Source organism: Podarcis melisellensis (genome assembly GCF_964234715.1).
Source record: "Podarcis melisellensis genome assembly, chromosome: 15".
Classification (NCBI taxonomy): domain Eukaryota; kingdom Metazoa; phylum Chordata; class Lepidosauria; order Squamata; family Lacertidae; genus Podarcis; species Podarcis melisellensis.
The window spans coordinates 23,308,207-23,332,361 of record NC_138532.1 but is presented as its reverse complement, the minus strand read 5'-3'; the positions used below and the strand labels follow the sequence as shown (position 1 = coordinate 23,332,361).

Sequence of the window (24,155 nt, the reverse complement as noted above, 5' to 3'; positions counted from 1 at the left end):
CCAGAAGCCAGCTTCTTAAACATTACAATTTGTCATGGGTGCATGAGGACATTTTTCAAAATCGTCCTGTCCCAGTTTCAGGATGTAATTGTTACTGCATGGAGTCTGGACATGCTGTTGAGAAAAGGAACCACAAAATCAAAGCTGTAGTGAACTGGGACCCTGGTTAAGTTTGTTGTGAGAATATCTGAGCTTCAGGAATCCTGTAGCATCCGATGGGTTTCGGTTTATTTTCCTTGGGAAGCGGGGTGAGTATATTGAGGAGCAAAATGGTCATGGCAAGGGTAATGGTTCCCTCTCGGACTTGCAGCCTGGCTTCCTGCTGATGTATATAAATGGTTGTGTTTGAAACCATTTTACGGATGCAACAGCTTAAAGGTGAAACTGCCCCCTGCATCCTTCCGTATGACAGATCTCATAACGCGGCGGCAGGAAGAAGTGGCAAATGGATTGGTAAGCACAGTGGTTTCCAAAGTTTTTTGGGGCCGCTGTCCCTTTGCGTCCATAAACTCCTCCTCAGTGCCTTCCCCTAAGGAAGATACTAACTCAAAATTCAAAACAGTAATAATTTCTAATTAAAACTACCGTAGATTCTGGTGTATAAGATGACTTTTTAACCCCGGAAAAGAGGTTAAAAAGTCAGGGGTCGTCTTATACGCCGGGAGCATGCTTTGGAAGCAGCAGCAGTGGGCAGTGGCCTCCATGCCGGGAGGAAGCTGCCTGGCAAAGCTGCCCAGCAATGCTAAGCTGGCTTCACTGGGCAGCTTCCTCCTGGTGCGGAGCTGCCCAGCGTATTAGGCAACTGGGCTTATAAGACGAACCCCCAAGTTGGCAGTCGTCTAATACGCCCAGTCGCCTAATATGCCGGAATCTACGGTATTTAGCTTTATTAAACAAACAAACAAACAAACAAACAACTGGTGTGCTTGCTCTGGTCAAACCAGCTTCTCAAAGCTTGATAGTCATTTATACATCCTGTGCCCCGCTAGGTAACTGCCTGCCCCCCCCCCCCCGGTGCTACCATCTACTTAGGGAACCACTGATTAATTTATTTTTGGTAAGACATTATTAAAGCTTTTTTTTTTTTTTTTGGTAATGCAATAAGACAAAAGAAAGTAATCTAAATTAAAACAAAAACGGAGAAACAAAGAGAAAAGGAAACACACAATCCTCTCTTAAAGGTGGGAACCACTGATTTAGAAGGAGGTGATCAGGGTCTTTTTCATTGTTGCTCAAGGAACTGAGAGGCAGAATTCCTTGATAACTAAACACCAGGAGACCACAGGCCTGCTTCCACCCACCCCTGCTCTGCTTGATGCTCTTCCTAGCTTACCTTCCTGTTCTCCTTCCTCTCCTTCTGTTTTTCCACCTGAATCAAGTAGCCTTCGGAATTGCTGCGGCTCAGAATGGGCTGACGGGTCTGTTCACATCTCTCCATGTTGAGTTGCGAGTCACTCTCTCCCCTCTGTATAATGGGAGGAAACATGGCCGTGAACTGGCTCACAGCGAGGTGATCATCTGCCAGCTGAGAGATTTCTCGGTGATGCCGCTCTGCCGCCTGGATGAGCCGGGTGGCTGGGGAAAGGGCTCTTACAGGGGTGTGAGCAAGTGGATGGGACAGCCTCAAGGAAGAAGAGCAGGAAAAGGGAAGCAAAAGGAAACAAAGTAAAAAGGAAGACCATGGAAAACAGCAGCGGGGTGAGAATCATTTTTAGACCTATCTAGGTGGTCATATAGGGAGGTGGGTGGTGCTGTGGTCTAAACCACAGAACCTAGGGCTTGCTGATCAGAAGGTCGGCGGTTTGAATCCCCGTGATGGGGTGAGCTCCCATTGTTTGGTCCCAGCTCCTGCCCACCTAGCAGTTTGAAAGCACGTCAAGTGCAAGTAGATAAATAGGTACCGCTCTGGTGGGAAGGTAAACGGTGTTTCCATGCGCTGCTCTGGTTCACCAGAAGTGGATTAGTCATGCTGGCCACATGACCCATAAAAAACTGTCTGTGGATGAGCGCCGCAACCCCAGAGTAGTCCGCGACAGGACCTAATGGTCAGGGGTACCTTTACCTTTACCTAGGTAGTCATATGCATTGGGAGTTGGGTAAGGTATAGCAACAGTACCACCCTATTCTGCCTTTGTCAGACCCCGTGCAGAGTACCTTGTCTAGTTCTGGGCACCACAGATTAAGAAATATATTGACAAGCTGGAACGTGGGCAGAGGAGGGCAACCAAGATGACCAAGGATCTGGAAACCAAGCCTTATGAGGAACAGTTGAGGGACTTGGGTATGTTTCGCCTGGAAAAGAGGAGTCTAAGAGAAGATTTGATAACCATCTTCAACAATTTAAAGGCCCGTCATATGGAAGATGGAGTAAGATTGTTTTCTGCTGCTCCAGATGGTAGAATCTGAACCGATGGCTTCAACTGCAAGAAAGGAGATTCCAACAGAACTTCCTGACAGTAAGAGCTGTTTGACAGTGAAACAGACTTCTTTAGAAGGTGGTGGACTCTCCTTCAATGGAGATTTTAAGACAGAGGTTGGATGGCCACCTGTCATGGATGCTTCAGTTAAGATTCCTGCACTGAAGGAGGTTGGACAAGGTGACCTCTGGGGTCCCTTCCAACTCTAGGATTCTATGATTCCATGATATATATTGCAGTGGAGTGTGGAAATAAGCAGTCTGTTAAGACGACAGCTGGTTGGAAAAACAAACAAACTGCTATGAGTTGGGAGGTCATTTCAGAACCTGCAATCCTGTATTTGGTGGGGTAGAATGTATAAGAGCAAACTTGCCAAACCAGTTCCTTTGTCAAGGTGACGGCTTTGGCTGGCTAGTTAAGTACCATGTGATAGCACAACCAAACAAGTTTCTCTGTGCCATAAAACAAATGAGTGAGCCTTCCCCACTACCCCACTCACCTGGCTGCTAAGTGGGAGAACAAAGCCTGTGTGTCTGTGTGTGTGTGTGAAAGAGAGATGAAGATGCATGCTGAATGCTAGAAGCAGCACAACAAAATATATTTTTTTAAGAAAAAAGCTCTTACAGTGGATGAGAGGTTGTATTGTATAGGTAATTGTATAGGTAAAAACAATTGTATAGGTAAAAACATGGGCAATACGGCGGAAAAGTTAGTATCTGTTATGTGCTAATTGGGGACCACAGTCCGTATTCATGGCAATTTCAGGCACAAATCAAGAGAAAATGAGCAAATACTAGCTATATATCCAGAGCTGTCTTTCCCATTGGTGTTAGGGGTTCGTTGCGCCAGGACGCCGGCCTCTCAGGGGCGCCCTAGCGCGTGGGGGAGCTGCTCGGCTTTGCCAGCAGTCTCCCCTTTCCCCGCGTGCCCGCCAGCTGCACCCCACCAACTATATGGCTGGCGGGCATGCAGCTTCCTTCCCAAGACTCCGCAGGAGGAGAGCGACCCCTGCAGAGGCTTAGGGTGGAAGCTTCCCTCCCAAGCCTCTGCATCTGCTAAAGACTGCCCTGCTCCCTGTCGTGGTCCTCCTCCTGCTTCCTGGCAAAAGGTGGCGCACAGCCTTCCCGGGCTGCCTTCTCGGGTGCCCCACGCATGTCTGCCAGCACATTTTCCTGCTTAATCGCCGCTGCCACGGCAGGGATCGGGGCGGTGGGGGAGGCAGAGGACATTTTCTACCACCCCATCCCTTGTTTTGGAGTTCCCGGGGGGGGGGGGGCGCCAGAGGCATCTTTGCACCATTGGGCCAGATATGCTTAAGACAGCCCTGTATATATCTACAATGCTCCCCTGACTCTCTGACTCTTTTAATAATATTGATTATCCTGCATCCTTACTCTGAGTTACCAGAAACATAGCTGCCAAGGGTCTTCTTTGTATAAATCTGTCTGGGGTTCCAAGACAAAACTTCTCCGTTTACAGGCTGTTGAAGATTAGCATTGTAGGCATCTGAAAAGCTCTTGTGCCCTACGAGGTTCCAACACTTGCCATGTCTGGCGGTAGACCGAGGCTCTGAAACTGTACGCCTATAGGGATACTGGTGGTGGGACCCAGAAGCTTTTTCAGGATCACATCGGTACTTCTTCTTTTCACCAGTACATGGTGAAGGAAACCCTGTGAAGTTCTGGTAGGAGCTTGGCTGAAGAGGATTCCTAGCAAAGGTCAAGTTCATGGAATTTTGCTTGCCATCCCGATGAACAACATTGGCCGAGTCTGGAGAGAACGGGCTGTCCTGACCAGACCTCTTGGCAGCTGAAGGAGCGGCAAATGGATTTGGATGCAACCTGTGATGCAACGGATGTCTGGCGTCCTGCTCCAAATCAAGCACTTCTCTATAAGAGCTGGAATCTGCACAAGCATTCTCAAATTCTAACAGATTGTGACATCCACCATACTGGCTTCTTAGTTCTACTTGGGCTCCTAATGGATGCTGGAGGGAGCTTTCTTTTGGGGATGCAGCTTGGCTCGGGTCTGTTCTGCCCGTCTCGGGCCACTGGTATGGGTGAGCCTAAAACAAGCAAACAAAGTTATCGTGAAACTCAATATATATTGCATTCATGAAGAATCATGTTTTGAAAATGCTGGCAAGCAACACAAGCGACGCTTCTTTATTATGACATCTTTATCCCAGCCTCTCCAAGGGAGGGATTGCGATGTGGGTTAGGCTTAGAGAGCATGACTGACCCAGTGAAAACGCCACAGCATAGTGGGTATTTGGAACCCAGTGCTAGTCCAACACACTAACTGCTATACCATGCAGGCTACCACACTATATGCAACAGCTGCCCTAAACCTGGATGGCGATGGGTCCTTTTTGTGCATGTACCTATCAAATAAAATTTGATACCAATGTTTTGTAGTGGAGAGAGTTTTGGAATTGAGTCAGGGAGACCCGGGTCCAAATTTCTAGTCAGCCGAGAGGCAGGTTGGATGGCTTTAGGACAATCTACCATCTCTCAGGTTGTAGTGATGAAATGGGAGAAGCTCTTGAAGAGGATAAGCGAATAAAAAGAAATAGAATACAAATACAGTGGTACCTCAGGTTAAGTGCTTAATGAGTTCCGGAGGTCCGTTCTTAACCTGAAGCACCACTTTAGATAATGGGGTCTCCTGCTGCTGCCGCGTCACCGGAGCACGAATTTTGTTTTCATCCTGAAGCAAAGTTCTTAACCCGAGGTACTATTTCTGGGTTAGTGGAGTTTGTAACCTGAAGCGCCTGTAACCCGAGGTACCACTGTAGACAAAGACTCATATAAAACCATGCCTACCCACTGGGATATGGGCAAAGTGGCTGTAATTGAATCCAAACAGGAATGAGGGGAAGGCTCATAGACCTTGTGACTGAGGTAGATAGGGAGAGTGGAACTCTATGACCTTAAACAAAGTTGAGGTGCTCAAGGACTCATTGCTTTGAAACATCAGGTCATGAGCAGGCTTGCCAACTTTACTAGTGCCTGTTAAAATTTGGAATTGTGATAATACTGATGAACCCTCTCACCCTAATATTCCTTGGTGCCTCAATCTTCAAAAGAGTTAGCATCATAGCTTGTCAAGAATGCATGCTTTGCTCATGACCTTGGCTGCATTCAATCCAGAGTCAAAATGAAGGCATTCGCCTTCCCTCCAAGTACCATGTAAACAAGCTTTAACCACTGTGTATACCTCAAGTATTACACAAGTAGTAAGCAATCAATGCCCAGGATCTCCAAGATGTTTTTATTTGAAGACCGTAATGTCCTCTGTGGGACATACCAGGAGAGGCGATCCCGTAGGTGTGAGGGTCCTAGGCTGTATAGGGCTTTAAAGGATAAAACCAGTATCTTAAACCTGATCCTGTACTCCACCGTGAGCCAGTGCAGCTGGTATAGCACTGGGTGAATGTGCTCCTGTGGCAAGGACCCCATGAAGAGTCTCACCGCAGCATTCTGCACCCACTGGAGTTTCTGGGATACTCTCAAGGGCAGCCCCACATAGAGCGAGTTACAATAATCCAGTTTGGAGGTGACCGTTGCGTGGATCACAGTGGCTAGGTCAGGGTGACCTAGCAGTTGTAAAACTGACAGATGGTCAGTGCCATGTTAAAAGGCAAATCTTTTTTTCTGGGAGATTTTTTATTAAAGTTTTTCATCATACAATAAAATAGGAGCTACAAAAAATGCAAATAGAAAAAGTAAAGTACAGACTCCTCTTAGTAATTCTTAGCCCTTACCAGCCACATCCACACATACTAAATGACACAAATGTGATCATCTAAAAATAAAGAAGGAAGCTGCTTCAGAACTTTTCATTTTGCTCATATGCAAATTTAATCAGAGGAACATAGGAATCTGCCTTATAGTAAGTGAGACCAGTGGTCCACGCAGCTCAATATTGTCCACACTGACTGGCAGCCTTTCCCTGCCCTCCCCTGAGATCCCACTGGTTGAATCTGGGGCTTTCTGCACACAAAGCGAATGCCTTACCACTTAGCTACAACCTGCCCTGGTATAACTGATGAGCCAAAGTTCCTTTAATTCTCCAACAGCCCTACCAGCAGTGGCGTAGCGTGGGGGGTGCAGGGGGGGCCGGCCGCACTGGGCGCAACATCTGGGGGGGTGCGGAAGAGACTCGAGTGCTAAAATCCACGGGTTAGGGGGCGCAAATTACTTGCCTTGCCCCGGGTGCTGACAACCCACGCTACACCACTGCCTACCAAAGAGATGTAACACTTGTGTTTAGAAAAGGCAGCAAGTTGAAGCAAATCGAGAACTGACCTGAGGCATCGGGAAGAGGGCATGCTGCTTCTGCCACTGTGCCATGAAAATTAATGTGTGCTCTGTGTGTTCTTCATGCAAACGTCTATATTGGAATAGTTTGAATCATACCAGCATTTGTACCTTCTCTGCCAAAGGCAGGATGCCTCTGAATATCAGCCTGCTGCACTCCCGCCCAGTTTTCAGGTTCCCCACAGGCATCTGATTGGCCACCAAGGGGACAGGATGCTGGCCTAGATGGGCCATTGGCCTGATCCCGCAAGCTCACCTTGTGTTCCTATCTTAAGCTCACCTTTTCCCCCCTAGGGGTAGAACTGCCTGATCTGGCCTTTGGGGGAATGGACTTCTGTTCTGTGCCCACATGAAACATTGCTTTAGGTTCGGGCTGATGAGGGCAAAAGTTCAATCGGCTGCTTCTGGGCTTGTCCAAGGTGTTTTGCTCCTCCATGTAAAGGACAGGATGGCACCTTCCCCCGTTTCCGTGTACAAAAGCCAACCAGGCTGATTGGCAGATGAAGATGATGGACTTTTCGGAGCTAGCTGACCTGACTGGAAGAATCCGTGGACCAGAAAGAAGAGGAGTTCCAAGAGGACTGGAGGAAATTTAAGGACCATTTGAATAAATATTGTAACATAAAAAATTAGAAATTACTTGAAAGAAAACAAATAGGCCTAGGATTAAATTAAGTTATAATTAAATAAATGGGATTTAGAATGTTAAGAAAAGTGAATAAGATGGACTATAATTGGAAATTGTTTTAGTTTAATAATGATATTGGAAAGCTGTTACTTTTAACTACAGGGAAACTCAGAAGGGAGGGACTTGAGGAAGTCAACTAAGATGCTTAAAAGGTTGGATTTGTGAAGAATTAAGTTTGTTGTTATTGTTTATCTGTTTATTGTTTTCCCCCCTTTTTCCTTTTTTCTGTTTTTGTATACCACTCTGCTTTGTGGTTTTTGCTACCATTGTGGAAAATCTAAAAGAAATTATATATATATATATATATATATATATATATATATATATATATATATATATGATCTCCAACCAGGCTGGCAGGTGAATCTGACTTTGACAGTGGCAATAAAATAAAAGAGGGCCTCATTCAAGGGCAACAGGCAAGCGAAGGTAGACCGCAGGCAGGCTATGTAGCACACAAACAGTTCTCTTCACTCGCCGCCCCCTCTGCAACTGCCACCTGAGGCGCCTGACTCACTTTGCCTAATGGCAGCGCTGACCCTGGCTGAGTCGATGTCTGAATAGGAGCTAAGAGGTCTCCCTCGCCATTTTAAAGAACCATCAAACTCAAAATGGATTGCGGGGGGAAAAGTTAAAGCTTCATCAAGTTCCAGTTAAGGCCTCAGGTGCCACTCCTCATGAGGTGAGACGCTGGACTCCCCAGAGGTAACGCACAAAGCCCTTCTCAATCCATTTAATCTTTGTCCGCACTGAACTCCTCCATTTCATCCTCCAGCCTCCCCAGGGTTCCTTTGTGTCCAACACTTGCATTGGAGACAGAGTGTATGCACTCAGAATAACTGCTTAATGGTGGGTATTAAGTCACATATAGAGCAGAATGTTTTAGTGAAAGCTTTAGCACTAGGGAATCCCAGCTCCTGGTGACAAGACGATAACCTGTTAGCCAGACCTTTTCTCTAGTGATTAGTGTTTATATGCAGAGCCAAATCTTGCTTATAGCCCTACAGTCTCGGTGTGAGACGGAGGCAAGCGGTGAGCTGGCCATCGCTTTCCTGCTTGGGTGCATTGAGCAGCGTTGTAAAAAGAAAAAAGGGGGGGAAATTAAAAATTCACTTTTCAGCAAAGGAAAACTTGCATCGCTTTACTGTCGCAGCGTAACATTCCTCCTTGGCTTGTCTCTAAAGAGCGGGCAGCTGGAAACTCAAAACAGTATGTTCAAGAGGTTACAGCATAATCTCAAGCACACAATCCAACTAAAAAAAAAGAAAGAGAGAGAAATAGCCTTTCTCAAAGCCATCATATGAGGAGAGTCTTTGCCAGATACAGCTATACGTACAAGGGCTCTTGAAATGCTGTTTTAAAAAATGTGGACAGATTAGGGGCAGAGCTCCCCTATACAATACCACTTGCCCCTATTGTATCCATCAGAACACGCACAGACCCTCCAAGTGTCCCTATTTTCCAGGGGCAAAACAACAACAGCAACGACAACAACAACAACAACATGTCCCTATTTTCATTGGAGAAATGTTGGAGGGTATGCACTCTGAAGAGACTTTCATGGGTGGAACTGACCTAGTTGAAAAGTACTGAATTTGAATGTTGATTCAAGAGTCAACAATTGCATGACCGCCTCTTCCCTACCTGGTCCCCGAGATCATTTTCTGAGACCCTCCTTTGTGTGCCTCCTCCTTAAGAGGTCTGGAGGGTGGCAAAATGAGAACGGGCCTTCTCTGCAGTGGCTCCCTGTCTATGGAATGCTCTCCCCAGAGAAGTTCTCCAGGCGCCTTCATTAGACACCTTTAGGCGGCAGGCAAAAAAAGTTCCTTTTTAACCAGGCCTTTGGTTGATCTTGACCCGGAAGCTGTATGCCAGCTCCCTCGGCCAATAAAGCGAGATGAGCGCTGCAACCCCAGAGTTGGCCACGACTGGACCTAATGGTCAGGGGTCCCTTTACCTTTTTGGTTGATCTTATTGACATCCAACACCCTTTTAAAATGTGGCTTTTTTGGGGGGGGGGTTATTGGGCGGCTTCCAACAAAGACCAAAAATACACTAAAATGTCACACATTAAAAACTTCCCTGAACATCTCAACTAAAGCATCCATGACAGATGACCAATCCTGTGATAGCTCTCCTTCACATACGTATTCAACATTTGCCCAAATATATGCATTTTTATACACGTTGTTTGGTTGGAGAACAGTGTTACAAAATTCAGTGAAGGGTGAATTGCGGAGGATAGCAGAGTTTCAGTCTGGGTATGGCTTCAGAAAGCGAGAATGATGCGGGTTTACCTCTGAAAGAGAACTGAACTGAATTTCTCCTCCACCTCTGATCTTAACTCCCTGCTTCCAAGGCTCTGTGCTGCATCTGCAAATTGGCCACTTAACAGTGGTAGTGATGAAGTCTGGGGCAGGCAGATGGATCTGTTGGAATTCTTGCCCGTCTTGAGGTATGTGCCTATCTGTTCAGGCACCGGCTGAATTCCTTAGACCTCCCTCCGGCGACTCCCGGCAGGAATAAACATACGCGAGGTCCGTTCCGGCGATTTTCCTCAGGCTGTGAGGAAAACACACCAACTGCTCCTCTCTCCCCTCTTGTGTCCCCAGGGAGGGGAAAGAAGCAGACAGAAATCTATTTACATCTTTTATTCCTGTCTTTTACTTCAGTACAGAGAAAACATGTCTGCACTCATCAGCAGTTAGAATAAACTCCACCCAAGTACTTCCAGCACAGGTCATATGACAAACCCACTGAGCTAACATCCGGTGCTCAGTATAGAATGGACTGCCCCTTTATTCCCATGGCAACAGTCACAAACTTCCTGTTTGGCTTTCCAGCCACAAGCAGCAGACTTGGCTGCTATAGCCTTTGCTTGCTGTCGCATTGCTGCTTTAGAATAACATACTCCCCCTAAAGTATCAATGCGTGCTGCGAGCAAAGCGTCATCCAGAGAAGAAAACAAACAGTTGTTATACTTATAACATTCCCCTGTTGTTTCAGTTCCACCCTTGGAACTACCCGCCACTGGTTTTACCAATGTACCTCTCTGGTTGTGTGACTTCCAAGGAATGAGTGCTTCTGCATTACCTTGGTTAGCAACTCTCTGTTGTGCCTTTGTCTCTGACTCAGACACAGCTTCAATTTGACCTTGGTCGTTTACAACAGCAACACATAAGTTAGCAAACTCTTGTGAATACCTCTTGGGTGGTACACCCTTCGTTGCTCTCTCAGACCTACGTAAGAGGTGCTGCTCTTCTTTGCTTTCTGGTTCAGCCTTTGGACTCTCTGGAGAACCAGTACTAAGCTTAATCAGTGGTTCATCCTCCTCTTCTGAGGGTCTAGTCATTATCTGAGATTTCCTCTCAATGACTGTGACAACTGAGCTGTCTGAGCTATCGCTGTCATCATCAGTACTACTGAACTCAATAAGATCAAACTCATCATCATCATCATCATCATCATCATCATCATTACCTGTGGGAAATGTGTGAACAATCACTCTCTCCTGTTCAGGAGCACTCTCTAGAAATTTTGTGAGAATCACCTTTCCAGATTCAGACAAAATTACTCTGTAGAGACCCTTTTCATAACCCACAAAAATGCCTCTGGCATTCTTTACTCCACCTGGAGCTTCTGTTCTCACATGAGACCCAAAAACCTTGAAATGGGCAACAGAAGGTTTTCTGTGGAACAGTTTCTCAAAAGGAGAACATCCCAACTCTTTTGAAAACTTTCTCAACCACGTGTAACAGAATGACATTAGCGACTCAGCCCAGTACTCATGTGGCAGATGTGAACTAAGCAATTGCGCTTCCATTCCCTTTTGCAATTCTTTGTTCACCCTACTACAGACACATTTGTTCCAAGCTTCTTCAGAACTAGCAATTTTGTGTCTTATCCCTTTCTTCTTCAGGAACCTCTGGAACTCCTGTAAAAGAAAAATTGGCTTCTCATCTGTGCAAAGACAATCTATGTCAGCATCATGCATGTTTTTAACCTTGTCACAAAACTCTTTAAACCTTTCTAAGGCTTCTTTCGGTCTCTCCAAAAGATAAAGCCAGACAAAACCTGTAAAAGAATCAACACATATTAGGTAATACTTTGCATTGCCTCTAGAAGGTGCTAAAGGACCAATCACATCAGCATACACCCGCTGAAATGCCTTGTCGACCCTCGAGGTCACCTTCTTGGTGTTCTTCTTGGCTACACCTGTAAAAGAGACCATGTTAGAATCACAAGAATTACATTCCATGTAATCACTTTGATCAAAAGTCAACAAATACAGTCCATCTTTCTCTTTGGCAGAAAGATACAACTCTCCATCTTTGTAGATCTCACAGTTCTCATCATCATAGGACAGTTTTAGTCCCTTCTTGGCAATCTGTGAAACGCTGAGCAGATTAAACTTCAACTCTGGAACCAAATAAACATTGCTTATAGTCAAGTTCAGACTTTTAAGATACACAGTCCCAATTCCGGTCGCTTCCAGCTCTTGACCGTCGGCTAGTTGCACCACGAAGCTTTGCTTCTCAAACGTAGAAAATAGTCCTCTGTGTCGACACATATGCTGCGTGCATCCGGTGTCTAGGATAAAGAAGTTTCCCACCTCTGGTGTGGCTTTTAGCGACATCAAAGCCTTTGCAGTCTTTGCCTTTGGCTTGGTGTGACCTTTGTCTGACGCCTCCGACTTTGTGGAGCTGGCCTTGGCTCCTCTGTTCTTACGTGGCTTCTTGCAGTACCGCTGAAGATGCCCAATCTGGTCACAATTGTAGCATCGGACAACGTTTAAAGCTACGGCGTTTTCTCCAGTAGCAACAGCAGTAGGGGCGTTAGAACTCCGTTCTTTGCTCCCCTTGTCCTTGACTTCCAGGGCGGCAAGTCTGTCATGTTCACAAAGAACCACGGCAAAGACCCTCTCCGAAGTCAAATCATTCGCTGGGAGGGACCCCAGCTGACTGGCAACCGTTTTGTAAGTCCGATTCAAGCTGTTGATCACCATGAAGCAAAACACTTCCTCCTGCAGACGGAAGTTGCGTTCCACCATCTGTTGACGCAGAAATTTCATTTCCGTCAGGTGCGCTTGAACATCTCCATCAGGCGCAAGCCTCAGGTTGGTCAGCTTCTCAAAATACAGCAACGCTGAAGAACCTGCATCTCTCTGATGTGTCCTTCTCAGCGTGTCCCAAACATGTTTCGCGTGGTCTAAATCTTGTATGTGGATCAGCTCCGAATCTGACACGCACAGAATTATAGCAGTTCTGGCCTTTACATCCTGTGACGCCCAAGCACGCGTTGGTGCTGCTGGAATGGGGTTCTCAATCACCCCAAACAGTCTCTGATTCTGCAGCAGGGCCTTCATCTTAATAGACCAAGATGCATAATTGTCACTGGTCAAAAGGGGCGGAGAAGGCAAAGCTCCCTTCTTTGCATCCATTTTGAGTCCTTGCATTGACTCTCAATCACAAGCCTCTAAAATCCAATAGCTGGCTTGTTTACACTCTGTGCCACCTGGCAGCTCTGAACGCTAGCTGCTTCGGAAAGTCCCTTTCCAACAGTTCGTTTGATTGGGCCTAAGACATAACAAAAACTTTGTTTTTGCCTCTCCGAGGCAAAAACCTGACTTGTCCAGCCCTCTCGTGAAACTGGCCTTCGTTGCTAAGCAACAACATTCCTTTTCCTTGGACAGGAAACCACAGGAATGTTTGGAATGCGGTTTTTCTTTTGACTGGAGCTGTCTTTCCCATCTACTGCTCCCCGTGAAGCAGAGAATGAATCAATCTGCATTCACACTTCTAAGCCCGAAAATCTCATACCTGGGCTCCGTTGCTTGGTTTTCAGATTCTTCTGGTCAGCTTCTGGCTGCAGAGAATCAGCCTTCTCACCTCAGGCTTCCATGGAGGCCACTTCTTGATGCAGAGGTCGATGAAAACAGCAACCGGCGTCTGCTACCACTGTTGGAATTCTTGCCCGTCTTGAGGTATGTGCCTATCTGTTCAGGCACCGGCTGAATTCCTTAGACCTCCCTCCGGCGACTCCCGGCAGGAATAAACATACGCGAGGTCCGTTCCGGCGATTTTCCTCAGGCTGTGAGGAAAACACACCAACTGCTCCTCTCTCCCCTCTTGTGTCCCCAGGGAGGGGAAAGAAGCAGACAGAAATCTATTTACATCTTTTATTCCTGTCTTTTACTTCAGTACAGAGAAAACATGTCTGCACTCATCAGCAGTTAGAATAAACTCCACCCAAGTACTTCCAGCACAGGTCATATGACAAACCCACTGAGCTAACATCCGGTGCTCAGTATAGAATGGACTGCCCCTTTATTCCCATGGCAACAGTCACAAACTTCCTGTTTGGCTTTCCAGCCACAAGCAGCAGACTTGGCTGCTATAGCCTTTGCTTGCTGTCGCATTGCTGCTTTAGAATAACAGGATCCTGATCCCTGCGCCATCTCCATGCTGGCACAGTGCAGAGGTGGATTCAGGGGAGCACAACTGGGTTGGTTGCACTGGGCACGGAGTCTCAGAGGTGCCACAGGGGGATGCCACAACTGTGATGTAGAATGGAGGGAGAGCGGCAGTGGGGCACTGAAATTTGAGACCCCCAAGGTCCACCGCTGCACAGTGATCAGGCCATAGCTGTCAACTTTCAGATTTGAAAATAAGGGATCAGCAGCCTCGAAAATAAGGGATCAGCAGCCTCACCTGTCCCAGGGACAGTCTATGGGATATCTCACAATCCGGGATAGCAGCAGGAAGGAGCTGGAAACGGCGTTGGAATAAGGGAATTTCCCACAAAAAACGGGAAGGTTGACAGCTATGGATCAGGCCCGGACTGTGTCTGATGCTGGCCAGTGCCAGTTGTGAGACCAGCTCAGGACCCATCGGATTCTGAGCTGGTACAGTCCCATACTAAGAACCCTCCATTTCAGGGCCTTCTGCCCGACTCCATTGGCAGAGGTACTGCAAGCATGCCTCCTGCCCGTTCAAAAGTCAGCTGAGCTGGCAGAAGCAAGGGAAGGGATACTGTAAGGGGAAAGTGGTACAGCATCTGCTTTGCATGTAGAAACTCATAGGCAGAAGTTATACGTGCTTCATTTATTTTTCGCTACCGCTGATTTCAATCATATTTTGAAAATTTCCCAAACCGTTTTTTTTTAAAAAATAACTTTTACCAATAATTTTTAATGTTTTCTTTTATATTGTTGTAAACTGCTTAGAGGTTTGTTTGATTTTTACAATCAGACAATATCTACATTTTGTTAAAAATAAAATAAACAGGTCTGGGAGAGACTCCTATCTGAAACCCTAAAAAGCAGTTGCTGGCCAGTGTAGACAATACTGAGCTGAATGGCCAATGGGCTTGGCTCAGTATAAAGGAGCTTCCTATTTTCCTATCCTGCCTCACAGCCCAGAATAAGGGGGTGGGGTGGATTTCAACCTAAGAAGCAGCCCTTGTTTGCCCCCTTCTCCCTCCCGAGTCGCTTTTCCTTTTATGTCATGACTTTTAGGTTGTAAGCCTGAGGGTCGAGGCTATTTCATCAGTGACATCTCTAAGCCTTTTTTTTTTTTTTTTGCTGAAGAACAGTATGAAGATGCTTTAAACAAACAAACAACGAATGGGGAACAGCCCCTTCTCTCCCCCCCTTGTGAGGTGGTTTGGGCCACAATCTGTTTATCTACAGCATGAGTTGGCTGCTCCTTTAAACATGCCCCTAATTATTAATCTTGCAAATCCTTACTCCTCTTTCAATTGCAAGCATTACCACTGCATTTCTCTTTTATTTTAAGAGCACGAGACCAAATGAGCCCTTTAAGCCTCGTATTGTTCCAATCCCTTTTTGCATTACACTCTAAGGAGGAGGCTAAATTAATTACAGTCCCCTGCCCCCCACCTCTCATTTAGGTCCTGCCTGAACTGTAGCTGTACAGTAATTAACGTGTTTGTGTCTGGATAAATAAGGAAGCTAGGTACAGCAAAACGCCCTTCCATGGTGCTGTCCTGAGAGAGTTCCATCCTCCAGGTGTTGTCGGACTACAACCGCTGTTAACCCCTGACCCCTGGGCCAGGCTGGCTGGGGGCTGATGGGAGTTGCAGTTCGGCAATATCTGGAGGGTGCCCTGTTGGCTATTCCTGATATAAAGCATGCTCAGTGAGGTCCCGCTATGGGTAGAAATAATGTGCTGAGCAAACATAGCATGCAGCTGAGAATGACCCAAAAGGAGCAATGGCGCAGCCATTGGTGGCCTGACCCCATTTGCCTTTGCTGCTCCAGGAAGGCAGATAGCACTTTGCAGCTGGGTAGCCATATCAAACCAAGGGAAATTCAGAACCATAACTTTCAGGAGTCTTCAGCTCATGTAATTAATCCTCTCGCTGAGTCACATTGATCCAAGTACTAATTAATGGCTGAGCCTATCAGCCCTCACAGCACCACAGGGCAGTTTAAAAATATTGAGAAGCCACCCGGAGACGGACAGATTTTTGCTACTGGGAGAAAAAATGTTTTGGTAGCGCCATAAGCCGCACAGTGCGCCGGGCAGGTAAGAGCATGCTTCTGCATTATCTCTTTGAAAGAAGAACAGGACAGAACTTCGACCCACTCTCCTTCCTTCTTCTTCTTCTTTTTTTTTGGAAGCGAACTGTTCTATTAATGCCAATCAAATTGAGAAAATGATCAAATGAAATTGCATTTTGAGCATCATAAGCTGTGTAATGTCTATTCTGTTAAATTGAGGCCCGTAATTGCTTCTCTGCTGAAAAGATACAACAAAGGCAGCAATCATGAGATGTCATTATCCCGGACTAGAAAACCGGCCTTTGCAGGGAGGACTTCAAAGGCTTGTGGTTCTCGAATTGCATTTGGCTGCTATTGTTGGAGCGCAGGCAATCTTGATTAGGTGTTTACACGGAGGTAAGGCACAGTGCACAGAGAGTCTGAGTGCCTTGGTCTAGAGCCATTAAAAAATCGTACATTATGTTCCTCGCTTTGAAGTAAGGGGTTTACAGGGAGGAAAAGAAACTCGGTATGAGCACAGCTCAGCTAGATAGGCCCCGCTACTTCGCTCTCGTGCTCAAAGAAACTCATCATCGTGTTCTTAGGGAATCAGGCAGCACTGCAAAAGAAGTTGATGCTTTAGAAAATACGATCTGAACGAGGGAAACATTCACTTCAGCCCAGATTTGTACAGCCTGGCGCAGATGTATACCCATTTAACAACAACGGGAGTAGCAACAATAATTATAATTAGCATTTATATAGCTTTCCCCGCTAACTGTTCCAAGATAACCTAATCTTAAGGCTGCTTTGCACATTACATTCTTTTAGATGTGCATCTTTCAGGTGGACACTCAAGGTCAAATTACATGTGGTTTAATGTTGTGTTTATCTGCCCCCTCTCCGATGTAAATAGCAGCTGATGAAAGCCCAGATTTGGAGCAGAAGATGGATTAACCCTTTCCTCCCAGCAGGTCCAAAAGCAAGCAAGCAAACAAAAAACGTGGCCCCCGCTCTGCAGCTGCAATTAACAAATTAAATAAGTTCCCATGAGTGTTGCCTTGGAAATAAGCCCCCAAACGCTACTAAGGGTAGGATATAATGTTGCGCCATGACAAACATTCCACCTGTGCAAGCATTTTGGCTTGCCAGTCAGGACAATTCCACCCTCTTCTCCCTGTGCGCTGCTCTGGACACTCTCCCGACTCCCCCTAAAGCCAATTTTGGGGGTGCTAAGGCAGAGGAAAGCCCAATTGCACAAGCGGAAGTCCTTGCGTATGGCCTCTGCTTGATGGGGCTTGTTAGGAGAATCCTGCCCAACCCCCCCCCCCCAAAATTGGTTCTAGTCTGCTAAGAGGCTAAATAGCCTTTGTTTTCAGGCTGGATGCAGAGGAGATGATGCGCAGGCTATTAACTTCTTAGAAGGCTAGTAAAATAAATTAATGCTAGCCTTTTACCAAGTTGGCTGAGGAGGGACCAAGCAATTTATATGTTCTCTGCTAGCTATGCTCACTTTTCCATACGGAGTTCCAAGAGAGTGGTTAGAGGCAAAGATGTGTTAGTGCTATTGGAAGTCTCCCTCTCAATGCAAATGGTAGGAGCTGAAGGCGGGTGGAGTTGTCTACTACAGTGGTCAGCAAACATTTTCAGAAGGGGGCTGGTCCACTGTCCCTCAGACCTTGTGGGGGGCTGGACTATATTTTGGCGAAAAAAATGAACAAATTCCTATGTCCCACAAATAATCCAGAGATGCATTTTAATTAAAAGGACACATTCTACTCATGTAAAAACACGCTGATTCCCAGACCGTTTGCAGGCCATATTTAGAAGGCAATTGGGCCGGATCAGGCCCCCGGGCCTTAGTCTGCCTACCCATGGTCTACTATTTATAGTGTTCACAAAGGCAAGACCACAGACAACATCCATGGGACCCATAAACACTGAAAGAGAGAGTCAGTGCTGTTAATAGAAAGATCAGTGCAAAATATTTCAGCAAAATAGTACATAAAAATGCACCTGAAACTGAGTCGGGAAGAAAAATGTGTGAAATAGACTCATATTGTAGCCAGATTACAATGAAAGAGGTTGAAAATACAAAATTCCCTTGTGAAGCTAATCTAAGATTTTATTTTAATTGTTTACATGTGTATTTATATTGTTTCATAAGGTAATACTTTTCTTAAGGGACACATAAGCTGCCAAGCATGAGAAATCCCTTATTTTTAAGTTGACTTCGACAAACCGGTGAATCAAGATACAATCTGGAGATCTCGTCAACTGCTCTGCAGTAAATTCTTCTTATATGGGTTCCGCTGACTTTGTCTGTGGTGTGAGGGCTGACACAGAAACATGCCAAAGGAAAGCTCATTCTTTTAACTGCTACCTTTCACCGGCAAACAACAAGTGTATTTCCTTAGAGTGGGTTTTGCTCAAACTCTGTGCCAATTAAGGTGGTATTATGTTATGCCAAGGTTTAATTTTCAGAGGCTAACAGCGTTAATCGCTTTGACATGCCAAGAAACATAGCTCCATTGAGTTGATTGCTAAATACGTACAAACCACAAAGTATTCAAGTGAAATCTGTTGGTGGATAATTTCTCTCTTCCCACACCACACTTATCATCATTCCACATTGCCAGTTATTTACTTCTGGGTGCTTTTCCCTCTGCATTAGATCAATAATTCAATTAACCCAGAAGAATTCAACCTACTCTTCCACCTACTCTGGAAGTATTTTAACCAAGAACTATTGAGAATGGGTGTAGGATTATTATTATTATTATTTATTACAAATAGTTATAATGCAAAAGGAAGTGGGAAAGGAAGAAAGAAACCATAGCAATTTCACACCCTAATTCAATGATGGAGAACCTGTGGCCCTCCAGATAGAGCGACTACAACTCCCTTCAGCCTCAGCCAACATGGCCAGTGGCCCGGGATCATGGGAGTTGTAGTCCAGAATCACCCACCCTGTCCTAATGCTTCATAAGCATAAAGAAACATTTGCACGCTTACTTGGCAGTATGGCTTACTGAATTCTGTGAGACTTACTTTCAAGTAAGCATGCATAGGATGGGGCCATGGGAGACCAAATTACAAATGAAGTGGTCCCTGGGTTTGAATCCTGCCTCTGTCGTGAATTCACTAGGTGCCCTCAGGCAAGTCATTCTCTTAGCCTCAGCTTCTCCCATCTGCAAAATGCCAATATTAGTAAGGTGCACCAATGAGAGCAAAAATAGTGGTGTTCCTAATGTGGGTCCTTCTTGCTATGGGAGATTATTCAGAAAAAGCGTTTTGTACATTTGAAATTTGCTGCATAATTGCTAAAGCTGCAGCCCTAAAGAGACTGAACCATATATCATTATAATCACTTTTCACATTGCAAAAATAAAGACCTGCTATACTGGAAACAGTGGCACATTCTTAAAGAAAAGATGGCGCTTAAAGTTAAAATCTGTGGGGTGGCATGACTTTAGGCTACAGCACACATATTCCCAATTCTGCAGCAGTGGCAAATATAGAAAAATCAACATATCAACACATCCTTTATCTTCCTTCATTCAAAGTGAGCAATATTTGCCCAGATGAATTCCATATGCAAAATCTGCATGTCCAAATACAGTGGTACCTCGGGTTGCATATGCTTCAGGTTACAGACTCCCCTAACCCAGAAATATTACTGTACCTCGGGTTAAGAACTTTGCTTCAGGATGAGAACAGAAATTGTGCTCCGGCAGCGCAGCGGCAGCGGGAGGCCCCATTAGCTAAAGTGGTGCTTCAGGTTAAGAACAGTTTCATGTTAAGAACAGACCTCCGGAACGAATTAAGTTCTTAACCCGAGGTACCACTGTATTGCTGTCAGGGAAAGGAATTGCCAGGACTCCAACTATCATTAAAGCATTCATTCAGTGCCCCCTAGTGTGTGAAGAAGTTTATGTCAAGTTCTGGAGATTAGGGCTGATGTAATGCAGAGCATCCTTCATGGAAATGTCTGATTTGGGAGTGGGTAGGGGTGGAAGCATCGTCTGTGAAAAGGATTCCATTTTGTCTAGATTGTAGCTTGATTTATCAAATCCTTTTCACAGTCAATGCATGTTTTTTATATGCAAGCATATCTACGCCATCTGCCACATAAATCAAAACTGTGCCATCCTATACACGTCTACTCAAGAGCAAGTCGCAATGAGTTCAACCGGATTTACTCCCAGGTTACCCCCGTCTCAAAAATATGTTCATAACCCTGCACCCCATCTGGTGGAAGTCCTGGTACTAATTTATTTATTGTATTTCTGTCTCACGTTTCTCCCAAGCTGGGACTCCAGGAGGCTTACAACATTCTAAAAACATTGTTTGAAACCCAGCCAGATGGGCAGGGTACAAATATATCATCATTATTATTATTATTATTATTATTATTATTATTATTATTATTATTTATCATCATCATCATCATTATTATTAAATACAAAGTGATAAAAATAAGCTGCTTAATGGGGCAACTTCATGGAACGCAAACCCTCATTTTATTGGATGGTTTGCAAGTATTGCATTGCACACAGTACAAACCAATAAAATAAAATCTGAGACATGAAGTGTTTTGAACACACTGACATGTAAATAATTGCTAAGTGCTGTCAGAATGCTCTGAGCAGAGGTCATCCACCTACCTCTCCTTCGTGGTCTTCCCTTTGCTTTTTACCATGGCGCTGAAGATAAGAATTGTTCTCTTGGATCGCTAGTCCCAAAGTGAGCTTGTTCTTTTCGACAAAGTCCTTCTCAGGCCTTGGCTTAAACTCTTTCATCTGAGTAGAAGAACTGTCGCTGTGTATACTAGAACAGCTGTTGTAATGGCAAAGAACTACTACTTCCTGTTCCTTGTACAAACCACAAGATCCATTGCTGACCTTTGCAGGCTGATCGCAAGAGTTCAAGAGCTCCCTGTCAAACACAGGTGGTCTGTTTTGTGGTCTTTCCTGGTGCTGACGATGCCTGTATACAAATCTGAACTGGGAAGGGCTGCCATTTGAATCGAGGGAGAGAATGGGCAAGTCTTCGTCTTCCTCTGGGGGAGAGCCATCTAATTCGACAAAGCCTACTGCCTTTTTATTATTCTTCCAGTTGGGATTATATCTCAGCTCTGAATACCTGTCCACTGTTTCCTTTTCGTTACTAAAAGGAACAAACAAAAAGGAAGTTTTGATCAAGAAAAGCATCATTTTCAAAGGCTTCTTATTTTACAATCCCAGTCATGGGCCCTAACTATTACAGTGGTACCTTGGGTTACATACGCTTCAGGTTACATAAGCTTTAGGTTACAGACTCCACTAGCCCAGAAATAGTACCTTGGGTTAAGAACTTTGCTTCAGGATGAGAACAGAAATTGTGCTCTGGCGGCATGGCAGCAGTGGGAGGCCCCATTAGCTAAAGTGGTGCTTCAGGTTAAGAACAGAGCTCCGGAACGAATTAAGTACTTAACCCACTGTATAAGAATTTTAAGGTTCAGGTGCAAGGAATATACCTGGGTGTTTTAGAGCTTACATTGGCAGGTTATGGTTTTTGTGACAACCAGAAAGCAACTTATCTACAGTCACTTGAAACAATTGCTCCATTTTTGTTAAACAGCAGACAGTGACCAGCAGACACTAAAAATTCACTTATTAGACGGCACCGGTGGTCTGTGTACATCTCAAATCAAGTTCTCTGGCAGCTGGTCTCCAGTACCTTATGTCCTGTGCAGCTAGTACTGCTTTGAAGTTTTTAGGAAAGGAGACAGAAACTTAAGAAAGCTCTGCTGGATAAGGAAAGCTCTGCTGGATCAAGCCAACCATTGATGTAGAGCACAACCACCCTGGCTAGCAGCCTTTGATTTCCTTCCAAGTTGGTGACCATCACTACCTCTTGTGAAGAGAATTCCAAATTTTAATCATGTGCTGTGTGAAGCTGTATACTTTCTTTTGACTGTTCTGAAACTTAAACACAAATTTAAAAAAATCCATATTACTGAGCGAGGGTGAGAAAAGGCTTTTGTATGGTCACACAAGTTCATGGCAGAGGTAAAATTTGAATCAGGAGCTTTCAGTGTCTGTTACCCAGGGATGTAGCCAGAGTTGGTCATACTCAGAGCAGACTCTCTGACACTAATCAGAGATGTGGCATGGACAATGCAGAAGAGCTGAAGGCTGCTACTGAAGCTTCCTGGTCTTCCATAACACCTCAGCAGTGCCACAGGCTGATAGCATCCATGCCACGCTGCATTGAGGCAGTAAAAGATAAAGGGACCCTTGACCATTAGGTCCAGTCGTGTCCAACTCTGGGGTTGCGGCGCTCATCTTGCTTTATTGGCCAAGGGAGCTGGCGTACAGCTTCCGGGTCATGTGGCCAGCATGACTAAGCTGCTTCTGGCAAACCAGAGCAGTGCACAGAAACACTGTTTACTTCCCACCAGAGAGGTACCTATTTATCTACTTGCACTTTGAAGTGCTTTCGAACTGCTAGGTGGGCAGGAGTGATTGATGCAAAAGGGGCCCAAACCAAGTACTAAGTACATGTGCATGCTTCTACTTCTCAGAGGTCCAATATTTCTCTATTCGCAGTCCTTGTTTTGTTGATTTCATTTAATATTCTAATTTTCTGAGATTGTTAATTCAGGGTTTTCATCAGCTATACGCCATGATCATCACAATTATAACAAATAAAAGCTTGACATATCTCGCTTTGCATGTCATGAGTCTATCTCATATATTAGTTTCACCTTTTAAGTTGAATTACTGAAATAAATGAACTTTTCCACGATGTTCTAATTTTCCGAGTTTCACCTGTATGTGGCACTGGCTTTCCAAATAAGAACCTGGGGTGGTGGATGTGAGACAATTTTTCAAACTGAAATGGGAGCTGGATGTCTTTCAGGAGGGAGTAAAATCAAAGCTACTTTGGCCAATGTCTATACAGGCCAAAAGCTTAACCCTAGGATCAACTGCAATCAGGACTGGTGCCAAGGATTGGCATGGATGGGCCTCTGTCAAGGGTCCACATCTCAACAGGCAGCCCGTGACAGAAGCCTCCCCTGGGTCTGCTCCTCTTTTTCACCATTACAACCTGAACGCCATTTGTCATTCAACCTTTTGCTCTGGCAACCACTAGGAGGAGGAGCTGCCACTTCCTGCTTGCTCAGTGGCTCCCCCTACCTGGGAAGCAAGTAGGTGGCAATGGGAGTGAGGAAGTAAACTCACTGAGGGTGGCCCATGGAGAGTGTCTAGCTTGGCCAGGAGCCCTCGAAAGCCTGGAGACACCAACCATGTACAGTGGTACCTCGGGTTAAGTACTTAATTCGTTCTGGAGGTCCGTACTTAACCTGAAACTGTTCTTAACCTGAAGCACCGCTTTAGCTAATGGGGCCTCTTGCTGCCGCCGCACCGCTGAAGCCCGATTTCTGTTCTTATCCTGAAGCAAAGTTCTTAACCTGAAGCACTATTTCTAGGTTAGTGGAGTCTGTAACCTGAAGCGTATGTAACCTGAAGCGTATGTAACCCGAGGTACCACTGTAAATTATCCAGTGAACTGTAAATTATCCAGTGAGAGCTAGTGTGGTGTAGTGATTAAGAGCGGTAGTCTCATAATCTGGGGAACCAGGTTCGCGTCTCCGCTCCTCCACATGCAGCTGCTGGGTGACCTTGGGCCAGCCACACTTCTTTGAAGTCTCTCAGCCCCACTCATCTCACAGAGTGTTTGTTGTGGGGGAGGAAGGGAAAGGAGAATGTTAGCCGCTTTGAGACTCCTTCGGGTAGTGATAAAGCGGGATATCAAATCCAAAATCCAAACTTCAGCCATAGGAGCCAATTCCACACAATATTTCAGAGGGATGGGCCCCTCCAAAGTTGATGGGGATTGCCATTCAAATTGTGTGTGCACTGTGTCATGTCATCAATTATGTGGGGCGGGGCTTCCCTGCCCCCCCATATTTTATTCAAGTTGGCACCCCTGACTTCAGCTAATGCCTGCAGCTGGCTAGGCTAGGGACCGGAACACATTATTAATGTCCCTGCAGGTTTATCTGGAGGGTGGTCCAAAACCAGCCATGATTATTCATGAATGCAAATGATATGCACACAGGAGAGCTTTTCTGAAGTGGCATAAGCCCAGAAATATGTCACACTGGGCTTAAAACAATGGAAATGCTTCTAACAACAGAGTATGATCCTTGCCAAGGCTCATTGTACTGAAATCCA

The 24,155-nt window shown here is 45.4% G+C and overlaps 1 protein-coding gene across 3 annotated transcripts in view; it reads right to left on the bottom strand.

Annotated features, from left to right (window-relative positions):
• Nucleotides 1-24,155, bottom strand: part of JHY (junctional cadherin complex regulator) — a 35,438-nt gene that overhangs the window by 5,649 nt on the left and 5,634 nt on the right. For all 3 annotated transcript variants that reach the window (XM_081889811.1, XM_081889813.1, XM_081889812.1), the window contains exons 3-5: nt 20,598-21,099; nt 3,812-4,482; nt 1,334-1,622 (exon numbers count right to left, since the gene is read on the bottom strand). In XM_081889811.1, the coding sequence (XP_081745937.1) occupies nt 1,334-1,622; nt 3,812-4,482; nt 20,598-21,099 (1,462 nt within the window). The remainder of the gene's footprint in view (nt 1-1,333; nt 1,623-3,811; nt 4,483-20,597; nt 21,100-24,155) is intronic.